Raw genomic sequence first — 17,950 nt, forward strand, 5'->3', positions numbered from 1 at the left:
AGAAATTGGAAACATCCTGGCAACACACAGCTTATTTTAATACAAAACCTTGAATATAATATATGGATCAATGGGTCGACCTAAAAAAGGTTGACAATGTCTAGGTCGACCACAAAAGGTGGACATACGAAAAAAGTAGACATTGACAAAAGGTCGATACGGTAAAGATCGACACAGGAAAGGACATAAGTTTTTTTTTTTGTGTGTCGTTTTCTCCATAAAATATTTTGGAACCCCAATTAGTGCACTGCATCCCCTTGCATGGCGGGAAAGGTAACTATTCAGATCGTAGTCCACGTGGATGGTAAAGCATGAAAAAGTTGAAAATGAAAAAAAAAAAAAATCAACAACAAACTTGTGTTGACCTTTTCCATTGTCATATCGATTTTTTTGTCCTTGTCTGTTAATGCATGTCAACCAATAGTGATCAACCTATTATCTGGATACCATATATGCATGGTGTGAATGACATTCATGGCATATATTATAATAAGATAATTTATTTATAAATGTATAAAAGAACAATACATGGAGCTAGCAGGAGATCTGTTTATTGAGAGTTCTCTACATAGGACACGCGGACACCCTCTGAGGTTAGAGGAGAGGAAATTTTGTATCCAGCGAAGGAGGAGGTTCTTCACGTTAAGGGCAGTAAGGATATGGAATTCTTTGCCAGAGAAGGTAGTAATATCGGACTCGGTCTATACTTTTAAAAACGGGTTAGATAAAGTTCTAACTGAAAAAAAATATCCAAGGATATAACTTTTAATTGTATGTATATTTGAAAAATGTGATTTTAAGAAAACTATGTAATCTTGCTGTCAACTAGACAAAAAACTGGCTCAATTGAGTCATCATCATGGTATGATCTATGGCTTATAAATATAGATAATGTATTCTTGAAAAATTGTATTTTATGAGAGCTAAGCATTCTAGTTGTCAACTAGATGGTAAACGGACTACAGATGAGTCAATATGGATTAAGCTATGGTTATAAAGGGAACCGTATAGGGTCAATATATAAAGGTTGGACTCGATAGACAACTTGTCTTTTCTCAACCTCATTAACTATGTTACCATGACATTTGTCTAAGGCAGAACTGTCTAAGGCAGAACTTGAATGGCCTAGAAATTGACAATACAGATGTTGTCCAGATTGCAGTGTTTGTGATCAACATTGGATATTAAAACAATTCTAGCAGATATAAGGGAGAACAGGAGGTGGGGGGGGGGTGCAGTGTCTGTTAATAGTATGAAAGACTGACCAGAGCATTTAAAAAAAAAAAAAAGATTAATATGATAGGTACTGTAGTGCGCATAATATACATATACACATCTTTGTGGTATGGAGCACACTTCCTTACACATGGTTTCTCAAGATATGCTTGGGCAGGCACTTTGGTTAAAAGTCAACTATTCTGCAGTTGTTGGAAGGGGAGATCAACAACCAGTAAACCACAGAACCTTTCTATACAATAAAGAGAAACACTTCTTTTCCAATATACAATAAAGAGAAACACTTCTTTTCCAAGTGTTGATTTTATTGCTACCATGAAAGAAAAAAAGCACATACACACATTTTTCAGTCTGAATGTAACATTTTCTAGAACACACAACCCTTCAGTTTACTGGGATGCAAACATTTTCCAAATATGGACTCCCCAAGCAAATGCCAATAAAAGTCTGTATAGGCAGTTGCATCAGAATCATCTTATTACATTCTGCAACTAGCACGAGAAACACATGGTGACAAATGGACTTTAGGAACAGATATGAAGGAATGGACAGTTAAAGTTATTTTGACAAAATTATATAAGTATTTGCTACAAAGCCAGAAAAATGAATCCAGATTTGTGAAGCTATAAAAAAAAAAAAAAAGAGAATAGAGGTGCAAATGTATAACAGATGCAGTTGTGCAGATGTACACTCTACAAAACTGAGTGACAGCAAGCCTAAAATTACCAATTACAAAAGGTGAACATTTTGCAATCGCCTCTCCAACAGGCAATTCTTTTTTTTTTTTTTTTGCAATATATATTTTATTGAGGTTCTGAAAATACAACATTGAATGTCAGAAGTAAACATGTCATCCAGCCTAATACAAAAATAAACAATACAACAAGCATCTTCTAAGTGTACGGCATCGGGGACTAGGGTTAAACCTCACCCAACAGGTAATTCTTAACAACTGCAAAATATACATAGATCTTTATACTGCTAAATATAGACATATCTTTGTACTGCACATCCAGTACAATGACAACAAATTTACACAATGTTTCCAATAGGAAATCACCTGAACATATTCTAGGATTTGTCTGCAGGCAAAATTCCAGACAAGATACAGTATCTTCAGTATACTGGATCAACTTGGTTTCCCTACAAACTCCAAACAAGGATACACTAGGTAGACAAAAGTGATTGGATTCCCCCGCGCAAGCAAAATGGTGTGCTCCGGCAGCAGACACGTGTTTGTGAAGGTATAAAATGGGCAGAGAGACACTGATTAGATAATTTGCTAATGAAACGGCTAGCTGGAAGGAGCTAACAGAGTTTGAAAAAGGGGGTCATCGTAGGCTGCTCGATCGAAAGTATGAGTGTGAGAAGCAATGCAGATGTTTGGAAGGTTACTAAATCCACTGTGCCTTTTGTCATTAATGCGTGGAAGAACGGTTATTGCAGGAATGCACCTCGCCCTGGAAGACCCTCAAAATTGCTACCCAGGGACCGGAGAGTGTTAACCAGGGAGCTGCAAAAGAACAAGGGAAATCCCATGCATACTATTGCACATGAGTTCCAAATCATCACTAATTTTCCGATTTTGACAAGAACACTTCAGGGGGAGGCCCATGCACTTGGATATTATGGGCAAGCAGCTACTCATAAACCTCTAATCACAAAGAAGAATTCAGGCCAGCGCTTACGATGGTGTGAAAAGCCAGCCTTCGCACTTTAGTGGTAGCTTTCAAGTACTGGCCACCACAGAGATCAGCTCTTAGCCGATCTGTCCCTCTCCTTCCTTCTCCATCTGCCTTCCCCATTCAACAGAGAATACTTTAAAGAAATAATAATAATAAGTGGTTGCAAATATAACAAATGTATATTTTAAATAATAAATCCACTCCAATGTATACTCCAGTAAAGGGGGGGTGGCAACAGACTACATCTGTGAATATCGGGAAAAAAAAATCAAAAAGTAGTTGCAGGGCTGCAAAGTGAGGGAGGGGGGGTGCACCAGTGTCAGACTCTTTGCTTTTAATGTGCGTGCACCATCTTTCTGAAGCTAGCACTGGCCACAGCACGGATATACTCCTGAAAGGGGAGGGTCCCCGCCGTGCCCCTCAAGCAGCCCAGTTTAGTTTAGGGTATATTTATCATGATTGTTTTACTAAAATAATGCGACAACCCTTTATTTACACATTACAGTATTTTAGTATCACCTACAGTGGCAACCACAGGATTTCTGGAATGTTTGATTTTAGAGCGATTGTCGCCAGCCCATGAAGGATGCATAATTAGAACGTAACAAGCTATAGTTAGCCCCAAGTAAAGTGCAGTTTATGTAATACAGTGCATCAGACATATGCAGGCCTAATATTCACAGTAAGCCACTTACCAGATTCTCTCTATGGTGCGATGATTGAGCACTCAGATCCACAGACACACACACACACACACACACACACACACACACACACACACACACACAGCAGACTTGGTAGGAAAATGGACATGATACTGGGCATGTGCAGCAGTTCCATTCCTCCCTTTATACTGCATGTAGTAGTCACTGGCCAGGCTGTGGGGAAGAGGGGTTTCTGGGGGCAACAGGAACCCCCTCCCGCCTTTGCCTATGACCTAAATGTATCAAAGGCCTTTTGGAGTAGTTTTCATTAAAAAAAAAAAAAAAGTCTGGAGGAGTTTTTATTTGTAAGTAAGCAGATTTGCATTTCTCATTCTTGTATTGGGAAATGCGATCTGTCCAAATGTACTAATGTTAAATTGTAATTGTACTGCAATTATAACGCCATCTTCAGGAGGTGTTATGCAGGCTTCCCTCCATTTCCCCTACTGCTGTTCCGCCCTACCTACATGCTGACAGGCAGAGCAAAGCCCGGAGTCAACTTCAGTGATCAGCTTGGATACCTAAATAGCCCACAGGCCGATCACAGAAAAATACAAAATCGGTGTAGACAGGGACGGCGCTACCACTAAGCATCTTTAGGCAGCTGCCTAAGGGTGCTAGCTCCTGGAGAGAGTTGCTGAGTACTCCTACCACAAAAATGAAAGTCTCTGAACAAGACATCCTTCATCTGCAAGATGTTGGTGGCAACTGAGGGTCTTACCAACTGCAGATGCTGCCACCCCCACACTGTGCCCCTGCAGTTCTGCTCTCTCAGGTCCAGAGCAGGCTGACCACACAGTACTGACATGCAGCCAGCACTGCCTGTGTGTGCCCTGGAACTTGCTTTCTCCTCTCCTTCCTTAGTGCGGCCCAGGGTAATCAGCTGCTGCATTGGACAGCTTGATGTGCTGGGCGGATCTGAACTGGATGGACTACACTCCCCCCACCTGTGTTTCAACCAGTCCTGTTTAGGATTGCTACCTCTCCCTGGTTTCCTGGATTCTCCAGGATTTGGTGGCAACCCTCCAAGAAGCTTTTCCCTTCACCCATATTCCTTGATTCTCCAAGAATAAGGGGACTCTGGGAGCACCAGCAGTGCTCCTTGGCAGCCGAAAAAACTCAGTGAACTACAGTGACTGTCTCGCGAGATGATGACATCAAATCTTGCAAGACTGTGTTCAGCCCAGACTGAGCCGAAGCTGCCGTGACGCTTCCATCGGCAGCTCTTCCTCAGCGTTTCCCCGGGCTGCGTTGGTGAAGTAACGCTGGCTCAGCTCATGTGAGAAGAGCAAAGAGCTGCCAGGCATGTCACACATTTATAATATAATGAGCATGCATGAAACAAATAGAGGCTCAAGTTATACATACAGTAGATATGTATATTTTTTTAATCACTAACAGACACCATTTAGTAGTACAATTGTTTGTTTAACCTGTTGAAGCTTGATATTGATTAGGTTGTGTGCAACACTTACACTTCCATGGTTCTTCCCTCTTTCACACAATAAAGTTTTATGGCACCAAATGCCTGTAATTTATCCAAGTGGCGACTATTATATTCCTATTTATATAGATACACGGTTTCATTTAGATTGTTTGTACGTAAAATATTTTATAAATATGGTACATCATTTTATTTACATGAACATTGCTTGGTGCCGTGTAGGGGGAGGTGGTGGTTTGGAATTGGAGTGGGGGGGGGGGTGGCTCTCCAGGAATCGATGATGCATGAGGTGGCAACCCTAGTCCAGTTGCCACCAGTGTATAAAATCAAACACCTAGCCATCCAGTCTCCATTTGTGATACAAAATGGATCGATTCTACTGGACAAGTACTAAACGCTTCCATATAGTGTGTGGAAGTGTTTAGTAACAATACCAACTCAACCACAAATGCTAAGGTGCATGGTGCGTAAAAGTCATCAACACTCTGCTGATTCCATAGCTGAAGAGTTCCGAACTTCCCCTGGCATTAATACAAGCACAAAAACTGCGGCGGGAGCTTAAGGGAATGGGTTTCCTTGGCCTCATATCAATCCAATGCCAAGCGTCAGATGGAATGCTGTAAGGCTATGTACACATTACAACAATGTCTGCACGATGCGATATCGCTTGCGACGGGACCAGACATCAGCAAGTGCATACACACTAACCAATGTTGTGAGCGACAACTTCAGTGCGGGGTGGGAAGGAGAGCGGGGGCAGCCCTCCTCTGCAATGTGGCCCGTCAGACCTGCATGCACTCCCATGGGAGTGTGCATCATGCAATATATCATCTATACACACTGGACGATATTATTCTGAACCGGCCGGATCATACTCTATATTGCCTAGTGTGTACACACCCTAAAGCACACCAACACGGACTGTGGAGCATTGGAAACATGTTGTTTTGTGGAGTGCCAAATCACGCTTCTCTGTTTGGCCGTCAGATGGGCAAGTCTGGGTTTAGCGGGTGCTGGCAGAAGTTTACCTGCCTAACTGCATTGTGCCAACTGTGACGTTTGATGGAGGAGGGATGATGGTATGGGGCTGTTTTTAATTTTCTGGCCTAGGCCCCTTATCCTCCAATGAAGGGCAATCTTAATACTTCAGCATACCAAAACATTTTGGGCAATGCTATGCCTTCAACTTTGTGGCAATAGTTTGGGGAAGGCCCTTTTCTATTACAACATGACTATGCCCCAGTGCACAAAGCAAGGAATATTAAGACATGAGGGCTAATTCAGATCTGATCGCTGCTGTGCGTTTTCGCACAGCAGCCAATCAGGTCTGAACTGCGCATGCGCCGGTGCATGCCAGACAGCCAACGGCTGTCTTAGCCCTGAGATCGCCTCTGCCCGATTGACAGGCAAAGGCGGTCGCTGGGCAGGAGGGGTCGGGCCGGCGGCATTTGGCCTCCATTTAGGGGGCAGGGTTAGGCAACACAGGCATGCCTGGACTGTTGGGGGGGCGGGCCGCGGCGGCTGCGTGACATCACACGCAGTCGCTGCAACCTGGGCAGCGACGAGTAGCTCCTTACCAGTGCGCTGTGTGATGCTTTTGTACTCGTGCAGGGGGGAGGGGGAGGGCCTGACATGCGGGGCGGACTAGCCCTGTGCTGGGTGTCCCCCCGCATGTCTGAAGACAGATTGCAGATGTGCTAAATTTTGCACATCTACGATCAGGTCTGAATTAAGCCCATGGTTTGATGAGTTCGATGTGGAAAGAAGAACTTGACTGGCACATAGCTCTGACCTCGACCCCATTGAGCACCTTTGGGATGAACTGGAGCAGAGATTGCGAGCCAGGCCTCCTCATCCAACATCAGTGCCTGACCTCATAAATGCTCTACAGCATGAATGGGCACAAATTCCCAAAGTAACACTCCAAAATCATGTTGAAAGCCCTCCAAGAGGAGTGGAAGCTGTTAAAGCTACAAAAGGGAAGAGGGGGGGCACCATATTAAAGTACATGAATACCAATATAAAAAACGGGATGCAGTTAAAATGCCGCTGGACGGGATCCCAGCGTCAAAATACAGGCCCCTGGAATACCAATTATTCTTTCAGCAGGATGCACCCTTATCCTGCCGCGGGGGGTGGGAAGTTGTAGACCTTTTAACATAATGACAAAAGTTACATTTTAATTGTGTACAATTATTCACATATTAGTGTGCTACTGTAAGACCAATTCTTTTTCTTTCTATGTAATATATTCTAGCATATTGACAACAATATAGTTTGTGGCAGCAGCCCCTTATTTGATTTGATTTATATGATTGGTTATTACAATAAGAGATCTCCATATTACAAACAATACTAGTGCAGTAGGTTTCCCTTTCCTCTTCCTCCCTAATGATTAATAACCACAGCAGTTCAGCTCCTCTTGATTTGATGCACTTACTTTCAACACCTACAAAAGAGGCCACTTTTATTCTCCTCAGCCCTAGAAGGGACTCTAACCCTACATTTTATTTACCCATTGAATTTGTATTATTTAAAATAATAAGGGATAAATGTACAAACATATTCTTGCAATGAGTACAATATAGATATAAATGTGGTGCTCTAAAACGGGAGTGCAACTGAAACCTGTATGCCCGCCTGCCGGGCAAAAATGGCTATATGGAATAAAAAGTATAGGTTTGGCGCAATCTCCTATTGTGGTATAATACAGTCACGGTGAAACATCCAATCTTTCCCCATCTTACGATGGGTTAGGATAGGTCTTGTTAGTTCCTCTGAATAAATAGTAAACCATTCCAAAAAAGCCCAAAGAACACGCTTTTCCTTATTCTCATAAATCCAGTTGAGTTATTAGGTCCTCCAAATTTAATTCAGAGAATGGTGATTCTTCATCTCAGGTATATGTAAAGAAAACAGGAGGATAGTGTAACTCAATTTTAATTTTAGAACAAGGAAAATTAAACATATGGCTGGCAGCATACCTCAGGTGAAGGTGTATAGTACACACCAAGTCTCGTTTGTAAACTATCTGTGGTACCTCCCTGGGACAGGAATCCACTGTCAGAGTCCAAGGCTGGGTAGCTTTTCAGGCAAATGCTTTTCAAATGCCAGCCATGGGTTCAATTCCCACCATTTGTAAATTCTCCCGCGCGCTTACATGGGATTCCTCTAGCCACCCCAGTTTCCTCCCACATTTTCTAATATTCTGATAAATCAACTTGCTTCCCACAAAAATGAACCCCAGTGTGTAAGTGTGTGTACAGATGTAGCCATGTTCCTCTTTGCTGTATCACAGCATGTTGTATGGAATGCAGTTCTTTGACTATTCGCTGCTGGCACTCTATTAATTCCATGGAGCGTTCCCAGGCTGCAAATAGTCACAGCCCAGCACACCATGCTGCATCACAGCAAGATGAACAAGACTATATCTGTATGTACATAGACACTCTAGATGGGCCAAGTGGTTCTTAACTGCCTTCAAATTCTTTGTTTCTATGAAAAACATGGGTAACTTGTTAATGGATGTTTTTATTATTAGGGGTTTCTTTTGCAATTTGGAGCTATGCCTATAATATACTAGATTCGTGTGGTGATCATTCTCAAAAAGCTTATCATTCATTATTACAGTTTTGGCCAATAACAGTATAAATGTGGTTGTATAATAAAATGTACATTTCCACTCACTCAGAGTACTCGTGGTTGCCACAAACATACAAGAAAAGCCTCTGGAGATTAAACTCTTGCCAACATATCCGAACAATCAGATTATACAAACACAGTATTTTCCGGACTCTGGAGTCTTACCAACAAGATTGCCATAGGGAAACCTGGATGTATGGACATACTAATGTGTACTGTATGTGAAATAGCAAATTAGATACATTTTGATGGAAACTTACAAAAGCAGAGTGGTTGGATGAAATGCTCTCCATACTGTCACAGCTACCTGTGCTGCCCACACTATTCAAGGCTTCCATCCCAACATGCCGTGTCCAAAGAGCTTTCTCCGGCATAACCCAAAGAAGACTTCAGGAGCAAGTGGATACGACAGGCGTGAGGAATCTTGTTGCCAATGCTGTATGGGAAAATAATAAAAATGATTCAAATGTCCAAATGCATACTGCAGAAACAGTAAAGTGTTCAACATACAGTACAATTTTATTACGTATTTTAAATGTCATATGATAAACAGAGAGGCAGACTGTGCAATCGTATATGGAACAAAAAAACCAACATGAAGTAGCTGTGCGTGGAAAGCTACAGCCCATGACGCTTTCAAAACCAACTTTAACAACAGTAACTTGAAGTAATTGTTTTCTGCAGGTGTTGCAGTAACTGGGATCAAATGAGGAATTTGGCCCTCACCTCCTTCAATGTAGAAGTATATTTTTTTTCCTTTGAGGTCTCTCAACACAGTCCTTCTGCTCCTTCCACAGACTGGTCCACAGTGTTAATGCTCTCTAGCTCACACCTCCCTGCCTGCTCTTGGCATCTAAAAGACTCCTTACTTTTAAAACCATCCACTATTGCAGACCTTTTCAAGACTCTTACTGAATTTTATACCATAGCTGCCACTTCAGATGCAACTCCCCTCAGTCATTTGGGAAGCCCATAAGGCCACCCCCCGTAGAATCTTTATCAGCTGCACAGAAGAAATCTGCAACCGGCTGTATACTTGACCTTCAGACGACCCTTGCCTCCTTAACCCACTTTCACTAACGCTACCCGAAAAAACGCACTTATCTGAAAATTCTGTCAGTTAAAGGACAGCTCGCACAGATCCTCTAAAAAAGCATCTCGGGCACTCCTGTGGATCCAGCAAAGGTTTTATATAAATTCCAACGAAGAGGACTCATTACTTTCCAATCAGCTGTGTGCTAAACATACACGCAATAACATACATGCATGTATTAAAATGCTCAAATGGTACCACCACTCACAAGCCTCAAGAGATTGCAAAATATTTTTTTTTTTTTTTATGAATATAACTTGCCTCCTGTTACTTCGACCTCTGTCTCTGCAGTCGAAGCCATACGCCAATATTTAGATTCCTGTGACTTAGCTAAGCTATTGACAACACAGGCTCCTGCTTTTAACTATCCTAATGCTAAAGAGGAACTTATAGAGGCATAAAACACCATCACCATTCCACTGCCGCTGCCCCTGATGTATTTACGAGCCTTTATTATAAGAAATTATCAGAACCCCAACTACCTATGCTTAAGATGTTATTTAACTCTCTGTTGGAGGGCAACTCACTTGTAGCCGCCACCACCAGGGCCAACATAAGTGTAATCCCTAAACCAGGCTGAGATCCATTGGATATGGGCAATTACAGACCAATATCCCTCCTAAAGGTTGATATCAAATTATTTGCCAAGATTATGGCTAATCGTTTGGCACCTTTATTGACTTTCTTAATTCATCCAAATCAGGTGGGATTCGTCAGACAAGCTTCTGATAATACCAGGTGCCTCACTGATCTTATTCATCTAGCACAAGAAAGGGTGCTATCGACCCTGGTGGTGGCTCTCGATGCTGAGAAGGCCTTTGACTGAGTTGCTTGGACCTTTATACAGCAAACCCTTTTATACATGGGCTTTGAGGGATCTTTTGCATAATCCTTACACATCAGTGTTGGTAAAGGGTCTATCCTCTGACACTTTTGCTATTGGGAATGGCACTCATCACGGCTGCTCCCACCCCCCTTCTTTTATTATCCTTAGTGATAGCGCCATTAGCGCCAAGATTAGGCTAAAGAGTGATATTATGGAAATTGCGGTTAGTCACACTGACCACAAAATCGTGTTATATGCGGATGACGTGATTCTGACGGACTAATCCTCATCATTCTTTACACAAATAGATACCTACAACCAGTTTTCCCACTAGAAAATAAATACCACCAAATCGGAGATCTTAGATCTTAATATCTCCACAACAGACTTCACCTTTCTTCAAACTTCCTACCCTTTTCAATGGCAACTTAGTAACCTTAAATAATTGGGAATATATCTTACTAAATCATATTCTGAGCTCTATTCAGCTAATTTCCAAGACTTTTCACTTCTATTAGATCTGACCTAGTCCCCTGAAATAACATTTTTATATCTTGGTCGTATTGCAGACACTCCCAATACATTTCACCTTGAAGATGCTTTATAATTTTGACGGAGATATTACAGATTTCATATTGGCCGTTAAAATGTGCACATTACAGAAACATCACTCTTCTGGGGGACTGGGTGTACCTGATCTTATGAAGTACTTTTGTGTGGTATACCTTGACCCATGCATACATTGGCATGCCCCTCCAACCCTCAGAGTGTGGACTACTATAGAGAAAGATTATCTAGATATATAATCACTTTCAAATCTCCTCTGGTGTTCTCCCACAAACTGTCCTACATCCATTACCCTACTGCCCACAATCCGCTTTACAATAACTACTTGGGACTATTGTACTATGTTCTACCAGTTACACTCCTCCCACCTCTTACTAGCTCACCTTTGGAATAATCCTAATTTCACCCCAGGTTAAGGACCATCAGCTATTTCACATGTGGACTCTCCACAATATTCTCTTTCCTCTAGATATTGCTCCACTTCATACTTTTTTTGAATTTGCTGAATTTAATTTAAATTTAATCTCCCACATTTCTACCAATATTTGCAGATGCAACACTTCTACCATTCCTTTTTGAAGACTTCATCTCCTGCAACCCATACTCCCTTGGAATTTTTGTGCAGGCATTCCCAGATGACTAATTTATCTCTGCTATTTATCAGTTGTTGCCGTCTTATAACCAACCTCAAAAAGATGCTTATGAACTGGCCTGGGAGAGGGAGGCAGGGGAGATGAAGCCCCCTGAGGAGTAGTCTATAATCAAATTTGAAGTTGAAAAAAAGTAAAATTTCTGTTCGTATTAAAGAAAATTCCTATAGACTTTATTACTGCTGGTATTTGATACCTACCCGCCTTAGCTTGATTTAACCCATGTCCTCTGACTTATGCTGGACATTATGTATTGCGGGTCCACAGCAATGGTATTCCTCACCCCCCAATGACCCGCAATACATACAAAAAGCAACCCCAACAGGATTGAAGGTAAATTTAACCAGCTATAGCGATGACGCTAAATTGAAGATCATTAACCTTTCGGAACATGAACTCACACAAGCGCAAGAATCTATACTTAGTAGGGGTTTGAACTTTTCCCCTATGGAACATTTTGACAGATTCAAGTGGGAAAAAGATCTTAAACTATTCGGATACACATTATATTCCCCCTGCAGTGCTGACAGATGCCCATTATATGCCCCCAGCAGTGCTGCCAGATACACATTATATGCCCCCAGCAGTGCTGCCAGATACACATTAAATTCCCACAGTAGTGCTGCCAGATACACAAATGCCCCCACAGTGCTGCCAGATACATATTATATGCCCCCAGCAGTGCTGCCAGATACACATTATATCCCCCCAGCAGTGCTGCCAGATACACATTATATGCCCCCAGCAGTGCTGCCAGATACACATTATATGCCCCCAGCAGTGCTGCCAGATACACATTAAATTCCCCCAGTAGTGCTGCCAGATACACAAATGCCCCCACAGTGCTGCCAGATACATATTATATGCCCCCAGTAGTGCTGCCAGATACACATTATATGCCCCCAGCAGTGCTGCCAGATACACTTTATATGCCCCCAGCTGTGCTGACAGATACACATTATATGCCCCAGCAGTGCTGCCAGATATACATTTTATGCCCCCCACAGTGCTGCTAGATACACAGTATGCCAATACCCCTAATCCCCCTTCCCTCCAGCATACTGCAGCATCGTCCTGCACTCCTGCCCCCACCACCCGCACACTCTCCAGAAAGACAGCAAAAACTTCACAGCTTCACAGTGGCGGCTGGCATCCTCTCACCTGCTCCAGACAGCAAGAAAGCTGGAAAATCCTTCCAGTTCTCCTGGGAAGGTAAATGTGCATTCGCGGGGCCCCACCATCAGCTGCTGCTGGGACGCCATTGTCCTCACTGTGGGTCCCGCCCTCTGGCGTCCCGCTTCCACTGCTCCGCCTGCTTCCAGCTGCACAGAGGCTGCAGGCGGTGTAAATGTGAGCAGAGGGGAAATGTAATCAGATGCTGCGGACCGGTGGAAATGTCAGCACGGGCCGCAATTGGCCTCTGGGCCGGACTTTGGACATGCCTGCCATGGATGAATCACTTTGAGGCTGAACCACCTCTGAATATGATACAGTCTACTGGTAATCTCTCTCAGATACACTGAAGTCAACAACACACACCCCTCCCCCCTTTCTGTTCTCTACTTTTTTTCCTCACCCTTGTCCCCTTTCTGTCAGTCCCCCTCCCCCTGCTTTTGTCTTCATTTGTAATTTTTCCTATTCCTATAAAACAAACACTGTGTGTTATGGTCGCAACTACAACTATTATTGTTTCGCACCTTAGTGGCCTTATGCTCCTAACTGATTTTAGTCATTTAGGGGCAGATTTATTAAGCTCGGTGAAGTGGTAAAGTGGAAGGTGATAAAGGACCAGCCAATCAGATCCTAACTACCGTGTCACAGGCTGAGTTTGAAAAATGACAGTTAGGAGCTGATTGGCTGGTCCTTTATCACCTTCCACTTTATCACTTCACCAAGCTTAATAAATCTGCCCCTTATTCTCATATAAACTCTCATTTTGACTTGCCTATCCAGCTGGTTCAATGTGAATATTTTTTTCCTAACCATATCTGTGTTCGCATGTATCTTCTTTCCCCTTTCTGTTGATGTAAACTGTTCTGTAACATATAATGTTTGTTTAATTATAAAAATGAATAAACAGATTTTTTTGGGGGAAAAAATTCTAATCCCAATGTCCTACTGGAATTAACATGCAAAATGTAGAAAAAAATATGCAATCTGGGTAAGAAAAAAAAGGGGCAAAGGTCAGGGGTCCGATATGAGGGACCAGACCCATGTCTTATGATTAAAGTGAGACATGTTCATCTTTGGTATATGGTAACAAATGTTTGGTCTCAAATCCACAACAAAGTTAATATGCAAAGAAAATGTGATTATTTAGCCAATTTTGTCCTATATTACCTAGATGGGCAGTAACAGAAAAAAGTGCAAAAGAAATACTATGCTTCATACAGTAGGACATTATATTAAAAAATACATTTTCTCCTATAACAAACCGCCAATATCCCCATAGGTGCTGAATGTTATTCTGGTAACAATATAATGGACTTCAACCTAGTCTAGAGACAACCAGATACACGCGGTTCTGGTGATGCAGTGTCATTATTTGTACTGGGTGTGAAAGCCACTTTCATATTTGATGCAGCATGCAATAGTTCTTTTTCCATTTTCCATTCTATGCTCACTAGCATCTTAATACTCTACTGCTTTTGGGAACCTCAAGAGTGTATAGACCAGTGGTTCTGAAACTTTTCGAATCCCGGCGCCCTAGAGTAGCAGAATTATTTTCACAGCACCCCTAGGCTATAAGTTTCTTATTGAAAAATTTAGAAAGAAATTTGAAATTAAGTAAAACTGTGTTTACATGCGATCCTTAGGTTCAATTGTGTGAGAGGGACAAGATTCAGTTCTGTTTGTTCACATATTATATGATTGGCAGCAACCAGCACCGATTTTACCTGTTACAGTAACAATAAATAATTTGAATAGGACAACCAATCCAAGGCACCCTTGCAAGTGCCCTGAGGCAAAGTTGATACCTAGTGGCTATGCTTTGAGAAAAAGCCCTTTGAGGTGAGGAAAAAGATACAGATATCTGTACATCGTCTTGCACATTTACTATTTGCTCATTCATGCCCTAAAAGTAATTATGCATAAAACAAATCTACTAGTACTGTACAGGCCCGCCATCAAGTGGGGACGGTGTGGACTCCAGTCACGGGCCCTGGCTGAGAGGGGGCACGGGTGGCAGTAATGAGGATCGTGGGGACAGGCCAGCTGCCTGCAGAGGCACACAGAGCAGCAATGTGTATTCTTTCTATTCAGCCGGCCGTGAGCCAATCGGAGCTCACGGACTGGCAGCCAATCAGGAGTGGCTCGCGGCCGGCTCAATAGAAAGAATACACACTGCTGCTCTGTGTGCCTCAATGGCTGGCCTGTATCCGCGACCCTCATTGCTGCCACCCGGGACCCCTCTGGTAAGCTTTGGGGGAGCTAGGGGTGGGGGGGGGGGGGGAGGGGGGAGGGGGGGGGGCCTTCCAAGTTTGTCAGTCCCGGGCCCCATCATTTCTGATGGCAGCCCTGGTACTGTACTATACTCAGGTCCCTTCACATAGTATTTCTAAGGCACAGAGATCCCCATAATTACAGTGTGCATGTCAGCAATAATGCAGAGTTTTAGTTACAGAGAATGTCTGTCAGATTCATCAGACAACCATGCACATACTAATATAGCTGCAGTGGAACAGATTACTAATAACTGAATCACAACCATAGCCTCTGGATCTACGAATACTTACTGAAGCTCTATACCGCGCCGATCATTACAATAAAAAATAAAACATTTCTCAATAATTATATATATATCTACTGTACTATATAAAAGTGAAAATTTGTCTCTCTGTCTTGCTATTCAAATCCACCGTTTACAAGCGAAGATCGTGAAATTTGGCATACAAGCGTATTAAAACACGGCTGAGGCAACTCAAAAAAATAAATTAGAAATCCCTAGCACCCCTAGGGGGGGAGACAGCAGCACAGAGTGTATCAGGAGACAGCATAACTCCAGAATTGCTGGAGCCATGTACTTACAAATTTGTACACATATGCCTCACAGTCTGGGAACAAACACTGTGGTGGGAAAAAAAACCTAGCACTCCTAGGGGTGAGGCGGCAGCACTGAGTATTTCAGCAGACAGCATAACTCTGAAATACCTGCAGCAATTTACAACAAACTTGGTACACATATGACTTAAACTCTGGAAACAAACACTGTGGGGGTCAGACATACCTAGCACCCCTAGGGGGGAACAGCAGCACAGAGTATGTCAGCAGACAGCATAACTGTGGAAGGTCTGGAACACTTTACACCAAACTTGGGACACATCTGACTTACAATCTGGGAACAAACTCTGTGGGGGTTAAACACCCCTAGCACCCCTAGGGGTGGGACACCAGCACAGATTATTTCAGGAGACAGCACAACTCCCGAATGCCTGGACAAATATAAAACAAACTTGGTACACATATGACTTACACTCTGGAAACAAACACTGTGGGGGTCAGACATACCTAGCACCCCTAGGGGGGGGGACAGCAGCACAGAGTATGTCAGCAGACAGCATAAATGTGGAAGGCCTGGAGCACTTTACACGAAACTTGGGACACATCTGACTTACAATCAACAAACTCTGTAGGGGATAGACACACCTAGCACTCCTAGGGGTGGACCTGCAGCACAAAGTATTACAGGATACAGCATAACTCACGAATGCCTAGACCAATTTTAAACACATATGAATTACAATCTGGGCACAAACACTGTGAAGGTAACAACCCCTAGCACCCCTAGGGGTGGGACAGCAGCACAGAGTTTTTCAGCAGACAGCATAACTCTGCAATGCTTGGAGCAATTTACACCAAACTTGGTACACATATGACTTACACCCTGGGAACAAACTCTGTGGGGGTAACATATCACTAGCACTCCTAGGGGTGGCCCAGCAGCACAGACTATTTCAGGACATGCATAATATGTCAGTGATGATTTACAAAATGTTCTATTGTTTTGAAGTTAAAAAAATAAAATGCCACCAAAGAAAACAGCTACAAATGGTGGAAATAAAAACAATTCCACCTGTGTGTTTAATCTTTACATTGATTTTTGTAAACAAACAGTCTAAAAATCCCGGCCAATGTCGCACTCAATGCCTCTAAATAAATTGCCCGGGTGCCCTCCGATTACCTCACAGTAGAAATAGCAAACAGAGACGGATGGCGGCACTCAGTCAGGACTTAGTACATAAATGAAAACTGCAGAGACGTGCTTCTGTTTAACGTTTCAGTACATAATAGAACTGAAACGTTAACAGCAGCACGTCTCTGCAGTTTTCATTTATGCACCAAGTCCTGAGTGAGTGCAGCCATCAGTCTGTTTGCATATTATATATATATATATATATATATATACACACACACACATACATACATACATACATACATATATACACACACACACATATATATACACACACATATATATATACTAGGTGCTTCATCGCGCCCTACGGGCGCTCTTCACACCGTCGCAAGGGGCTACGCCCCCTTAACCCTTGCATACCTTTCTGGGGTTCAATATTTGTATTATATGTAGTATTACCTGCATTCCTTTGTTAGTGGTTAAATATTGCATAATGAAAGGGCGTGCGATGGTGAAGGAGGCGCAGCCCCTTGCGACGCCGTGAACAGCACCTGCAGGGCACGATGTACAGAATGTAGCGGGTGCGGGGGGGGACTGCGGATGGTGTCTGTAGATGCTGCGGGTGGAGGGGCGATGGAAGTGGGGGTGGGGCCCGGATGGGGAAGGTGCTGCAGGTGGTGGAGGGGCAGGTGTGGGGGGGACCGCGGATGGAGGAGGATGTCTGCAGATGCTGCGGGTGGAGGGGGGCAGGTGTGGGGGGAGACATATAAGGGGGGTGGATGGTGGAGGAGGCCTGGAGGTGCTGTGAGTGGTGAAGGGGCGGAGGAGTGGGAGCCGCGGTTGGTGTAGGGGGTCTGGAGGCACAGCGTGTGGGGGAGGGGTGGAGTGCCGCATGTGGTGGAGGGGATGGTGCGGAGGTGTGGTGCATTGGGGAGAGGTCTGGAGGCGCTGCGGGTACTGTACCTG

General features: G+C 43.2%; 1 protein-coding gene across 4 annotated transcripts in view; it reads right to left on the bottom strand.

Annotated features, from left to right (window-relative positions):
* C2H1orf116 (chromosome 2 C1orf116 homolog) overlaps positions 1-17,950 on the bottom strand; it is a 60,815-nt gene that overhangs the window by 9,726 nt on the left and 33,139 nt on the right. For all 4 annotated transcript variants that reach the window (XM_063955183.1, XM_063955182.1, XM_063955184.1 and 1 more), the window contains one exon: positions 8,972-9,147. In XM_063955183.1, coding sequence (XP_063811253.1) covers positions 8,972-9,085 — 114 coding nt within the window. In that variant the 5' untranslated portion in view covers positions 9,086-9,147. The remainder of the gene's footprint in view (positions 1-8,971; positions 9,148-17,950) is intronic.

This window comes from Pseudophryne corroboree, chromosome 2 (genome assembly GCF_028390025.1).
Source record: "Pseudophryne corroboree isolate aPseCor3 chromosome 2, aPseCor3.hap2, whole genome shotgun sequence".
Lineage (NCBI taxonomy): Eukaryota > Metazoa > Chordata > Amphibia > Anura > Myobatrachidae > Pseudophryne > Pseudophryne corroboree.